This window comes from Austrofundulus limnaeus, unplaced genomic scaffold (genome assembly GCF_001266775.1).
Source record: "Austrofundulus limnaeus strain Quisiro unplaced genomic scaffold, Austrofundulus_limnaeus-1.0 Scaffold22, whole genome shotgun sequence".
In the NCBI taxonomy this organism is placed as follows: domain Eukaryota; kingdom Metazoa; phylum Chordata; class Actinopteri; order Cyprinodontiformes; family Rivulidae; genus Austrofundulus; species Austrofundulus limnaeus.
The window spans coordinates 3,004,454-3,010,669 of record NW_013952424.1 but is presented as its reverse complement, the minus strand read 5'-3'; the positions used below and the strand labels follow the sequence as shown (position 1 = coordinate 3,010,669).

The window sequence follows — 6,216 nt, the reverse complement described above, 5'->3', positions numbered from 1 at the left end:
ATATAATTTAGATGAATATGTTTAAAAGAGACATTTCTGATGAAAATTCTTGTAACTTTTGTTCAAACACAGAAGAAAGGATGTTTGCTTATGAGTTGGTTCATTTTGCTGCACACCTGCACAGACATTTCCACTTTTTTACCAGCAGATGGAGACACTTACTTATGCGGAATCGACCTAGACTGTGGATACGGCCTTTTATTTAGAAAAAAGATGTAGAATAAATAACCCAAGGGAAGCATGCAATGTAAATAAAATTGGCACCAATATAGATCCTTGAGGAACTCCATAATCAGCATGGCTTTAAAAGAAGATATATTTTCTAAATTTGRGGGAGAACCTAGATTTGGCTGTTGCCTCTCAGCAAGAAGGTTACTGGATCAAATCCAGGGACCTTTCTAGGTAGATTTTGTTCTCTCCGTGCATGCGTGGGTTTTTTCTGGTTTCCTTTCCAAAAACAATGTTCAGCTAATTGGTAACTCTAAACCGTCCCTAAGTGAGAATGAGAGCATGAATGTTTGTGTCTATGTGGCCCTATKATTAACTTGTGGTGTACCCCTCCCCTCACACAGTTACTGTTGGATATGGGCATCAGTGACCATTGAAAGGAAGAAGTGGGTAAAATATAATGGATGGAYCTTTAAAGATTGGATAAATTGTGTTTTGAAGGACCAAAGCTTTCCACCAGAGATAAATGTCTCCACTTTACTAAAGTTTTTTTGCTTGAGTTATTTTGTGTTTGAGGCAAAAATTGAACAGTTTGGAAATAACGTGGCATATTGGTGTACAGAAGAGGCTTAAATTCAAAGAGTGTATRTGAAGTTATCAGAAAGCTGCATTTATTGCTGTAAAAACAATACAAATTTAGCACAAAAAGTAAGTTCATTTTGGTAGTTAAGTGCCAGGAGGACTGCGACCAGTTATACATCGGGGAAACAAAGCARCCACTGTTCAAAAGAATGTCCCAACACAGACGAGCTACATCTAATGGCCAGAACTCTGCAGTTTTCACTCATTTACAGGCCAGCGGTCACTCTTTCAGAGATGAGGATGTTCTCATTCTTGATAGRGAGGAACGTTGGTTTGAGAGAGGAGTAAAAGAAGCCATTTTGTGAAGAAAGACCGTCCATCATTAAACAGAGGTGGAGGCCTCCGTTTTCAGTTGTCCCCCTCCTACAGCACGGCCATTGCCAGTATCACTCCACCCCCTGTTAACAATAGGTGTTAATTAGGTGTCAACKATAGYMATGTGATGTGAGTATCAGTCACATGGAGGCAGGGCTTAAAAGCCTGAATTTTGCCTGAAACTCTCAGACTGAAGAAGTCTCTTGGAGGAGAGACGAAACGTTTCATTARAGAAGAACCCGTCCAGAAGACCTACACAATTTTTTTTCTTTTTGATTTTTTACCTGGATTACTGAGATGCATCAGGACATTCATTTTGGTTGATTATTTCTTTCCTGTAACAATGCTTCCTGGCAATAAATCTTATACGGTTGGAAAGCCTGTTCATTTCCCTTTTAAATGGTGCCAGATTTGTAAGGAACATGCATTTGTGGGATGAGCAGTAGAACTGAGTATGTGGGTTACACACATGAAAAATTAGCCAAATCTTCTCTGTCAAACAATTTATTATGTTGTTATTGACCTTTTTTTAAAGTTTTTGGTACGCCCAGGTTCTGCCAGTCAGGTGCCCACTGTAAGATTTATTGCCAAGAAGCATTTAGACATAATCTACCAAACACAAGTTTCCTTAATTTTGTGCTAAGTTTAGTTGGATGGGTATCCCCACAGTCAGTTTTAATTTAATCACTGGTATGAAATAACAGCACACGATCAACAGCCAGTCTAAAAAAAGCAAAACAAACTTTTATTATTTAGTATCTCAGGAATACAGTAGACTGCTGTGCACAGCACATACGTACAAAAATAAAAGGAAAAAACTTTTCTCAGCATCGTCTGTTATCAGAAACAAATAGCTAAACTTTGTTTCTCGTCATTTTTACAGTGATCAGCAAACCAAAACTATAAGGCAGAAGGTGAGGTATATGAAAACAGYGGAGAGGAATAGAGTGGAGGCTCAGTCCAACAAATAAAAATAACACATGAAGCACACGCCCCTTAGTCAAGCTCCGGACTCAGGCATGCTAATATACATTCAAACATTAAAGGAGATTATCCTCACCTTAACTTGTTTCAATTTGAGCTCCAGTGGAAAGAAAAAAACAGGGTTTAGAATCAAGATGTCCTCATTAAGGTGCAAAAACCAACATCTTGATGACGTCCTCATTGCTGTGCATGCACAACATTAATTCTACACCTTCCTCAAGTAAATCATTGAAAATGAAGATTATTTTCTTAACAYCTGACTCGAAATGTACAGTGCGTCTACATGCAGCTTCATCTACAGTGGCAACTACTCATTTATTTATTTATTTTTAACTTGGCTCTGCTGCATTTCCATCTGTGCTTGCAACAACGGAAACAAACATGATTTATGTGTGAGGATAACACCGTCATGAGTTGATGTGTGTAGCAGACAAGTCGAAACTCTCGGCATGTGGTGATGGGGCGGGTGTTTTGGGTCAGAACAGAGGGTTAGGTTCAGATCTGCATCACCTCTGCAGATGTCTCCGTAGACGTATTCCAACAACAGGATTTAGAGAAATAAAGGAGCAAACAGCTCTGYTTTGTTACCGGGTTGGGTTTGAAATTCATAGAAGCAACATGGTCTAAGTAATAAAGATACGCGCCGCACAAATGAATTTTGAAACCCGCGTCTAAAAAAGATATTTTAAATTCCTCCGTCRAACCGGGGACCACCCTGGCCACAGAGGTTGACTCGAAGCCTGATCAATGGCTCTGACCTTGAACTAAAAAGGGCTGAAATAAGAGGAGGAAGCTCGCAGGTTACAGCTGGAATCCAAAAGGGTGAGTTGTGGGGGTGAAGGTTGTGGGGGTACACGCACAGGCAGAGATGGGCATTTTATAGTTCAGGTATGTTGGAAGCTGCCTGTCATCCTGGCAGAGTCACATTCCTACAGGGGGTTTTGATGAACAACAAAGAYTCTGTGCCGACTTCGGTTTTTCCGGGGGGCTTCCATTCATGGGTGGATGGAGGCTGACGGTGAAACAAGCCTTCGTCATTGTTGTTTTTTTTTTTTTTTAAGTGTAACAGCTGCAGAAACTACACTGGTAGATGCACTCCGAAGGACTTTTGGGAATTCAAAGAATGAGACAAGAAAAGCAGCTTTGGAATATGTAACAAGATATGTGAACACGTGTCTACRCAGCACCTCAAACTGCTTCTTTTCTTCAACTTTGCTAAAGTTTGAACTTAAGCTTAACAGAAATATTGATGCCAAGTGAGAAACTCCTACTCTTTGCCTCCAGTCCACCAAATGTGTTGCGTTTTAGTCCTTCCAGGTACAAAACTGACTCATCTGTAATTGCATTTAAAACAATTTGCCCCCAGTTCCCAACACCTAACTGCTGCAGTGCTGCTGCAGAAAAGATAGGCTGACAGGAGAAGAAGGACCAGTGATCGAGCATCCTTCAACCAACACCTCAACATGAAGAAAAACTAAAAACACTGATGAATCATTAAATCATTTGAGGATTTTGCTGGTTCATTGTGCAGCTCTTTTGTACTAAAAAGCTCCCAAAGCTTTAATTTATTTTGTTCCTGTTTGTAGCTATTTACATTGTTTTCCACTTATGTGATCATTTTAGTAGACAGCAGCTAAAGCTTTGCGTTTCATAAACAGCAGCAACCCACTTTACTGTGGGGGCTCTTTCTTTCAGAGACAGTGTGTGCAGGAACATATCTTTTGTTTGCTTTAACCGCCCAGGCGATACTTGTGCGTTTCTCCATGCTGCAGCAGATTAGTATTTCCACCCTGGTCTCAACCGCAGATTGTTTATTACTCAATCAGTCTAATTAGAGGAAAGAAAATAAACCAAAAATAGTTGACCCCGCCCCCTCCCCCTCCTCCACCAAGGGCCTCTGTGTCAGCCCTATTCTGACTGCTCCGGGTGTCTCTTACACGGAGGTTTTAAAAGGGCCACGAGTGAGAACACCAAGGCACCTTTAAATCGTGCAGGAAAAGGTAGCGCGTCAAGGTTCCCCCCCAACTGGACATCAATAATCGACCGGGGAACCGTGACGCATTCAGAGGCTTCCGAACAAAATGGTCAACCCAGCAGACGTTTCAGCAGAAGTCCATGCATCCCTTCATCTAGTAAAGTGAGGTAATAAAAARTATTCATTTCACTCTTTAAAAGCACAGAATATAGCTCCATCCACCAACTCAAGAAATGTAACGTGTTATTCAGTTACAGCAAGCACCAAGGTCAAAGACAGGCAAAGGCTTCAACTCTCCCGTCTATAAAAACAATAAGCAGCACATATACAAAGACAGCTATCCAAATATGCACATATATGCATATATATATGTATAACAGAATAAGTATTTGTTTCTTTTGCAGTCCATGGGTGCTATTGTCATGACGTTGCATTTCTCTATTACCTGGAAGAACATCCACATGTGCAAATTACTCAGTAATTGTCATTTTCTCCCATCATAGCCGCGGGAGGAAGTGTGTGACGGTCATGGCGGGGCTCGCCTTGTTGCCTCTCTTTACGCGGCCATGCTTGCTGAGGGCGATGTAGAAGCCCTTGTAAACAAAAGACTCGTAGGCGTTGTAGTTGTTGGGCAGCAAAGTCTCCTTGAACTTGCACTCGTCCCTGAAGACCCTCTGGAGAAAAAAAGACAAAGTCAATTAGCCGCCTCTGTTTAAACAGCCTGAATGTGCGTCATGCTATAAAGCAGAATAATCCCATGTAATCTGATTGGAAAACCAAACTGAAACTAATCCAAAGGTGAGCTGAATCRTTAAACGAACACAGAAGGGCTGAATCAAATAAACAACTAAAACATTAGTATTTTTGTTAATAATATTAACAATCCCAGTTTTTGAAGAGTTGTTTTCTTTAATACTTTGTTGAAGTATAAATTTGACATGTATAACTAATCAAAGTAAAAGTATAATAAGAAATGTGTCTGTGATGTTAGGGAATCATTTAATGCTGCAGCTGATGGCATTAGGAGTGTATTTATCGCCTGCTGAAAGGCCAGCCTGAAGGGCTTCATTTTCAACACATTCCTTTTTTTTTATTTGTCATAAACAGGTGGATCATTTATTTTTTTGTCTTAAACGTGAAACATAACTTTTGTGATGAAAAGAAATTTCTCCCTGGTGGAAAGTGTTAATTCATTGAAACATTACATATCCAGTTTTTATAAGAAAAAAAAAACAAGAAAATAAAAAAGAAATTTCTCATCTTCTACAGCTATGGGTTATATTTTACTTGTGCCCATCTGATTTTAGAAACCAGTCACTTTTATAGATAATGTGTTTAATATTGGTGTCGTTGTAGCCGAGTGTTAATCACAACAAACTCAAAGTACATGATGAGATCTTTGAGTCAATTCTGTTTGTTAGCAAAATTTCTCATGAACCAGTGGATGGTTTTTCATCACTGGCTGTCCATCAACAACAATTCAAGATGGCTACCTCAGATAACTAATTATCCAGCACAAAACTGACTTAATCTCAGTCAATTTTGCAAACATTGAGCTAACAATAGCAGCTGATTGTTCAGCACACATTCTGAGCGTAACATGAGGGTATAGATATTATTTTCAAGCTTTGACCAAAATGAAACCAGCTAATTTTTCAACATGAGATGACTTTAGTCAAGCACTAAGCCTTTAATATGTTGTGTTTTTAAATATTAAAAAGCCATGTTGAATGATAATAYTGTATAAATGTAAAACTAGATATTAACTGTAAAAATAGGGTTTAACACCCATCTAACACATCTCCATGTATTTTCTGTCATTTTAACTTATTTAACCTGCCTTAAAATAATCTCCTGTCATTTTTTCCAAGTTTTTTTAACACAAAAACTTAACCAAATGTCTACCGTTTAACTTTTATTTGATATTTCTGACAAACTTGAAAGAAAAATGACTTAGGCTATTATTTTAAGGTGTCACTATTCTTGTTTTTTTTTTTTCACTGTTATTATTTGTATTTTGTTTAACCAAACACAAATAAAATCAGCTAAGGGATTAGTAACAGAATTGTTTCACATAAGTGTCCTGATGCATCTCATAATCCAGGTAAAAAAATCAAAAAGAAAAAAATTGT

General features: G+C 38.7%; 1 protein-coding gene across 1 annotated transcript in view; it reads right to left on the bottom strand.

Annotated features, from left to right (window-relative positions):
• Positions 1-1,847: 1,847 nt before the first annotated feature.
• LOC106514811 (fibroblast growth factor 6) overlaps positions 1,848-6,216 on the bottom strand; it is a 6,541-nt gene continuing 2,172 nt past the window's right edge. The window contains exon 3 of the mRNA XM_014004250.1: positions 1,848-4,758. Coding sequence (XP_013859704.1) covers positions 4,582-4,758 — 177 coding nt within the window. The 3' untranslated portion in view covers positions 1,848-4,581. The remainder of the gene's footprint in view (positions 4,759-6,216) is intronic.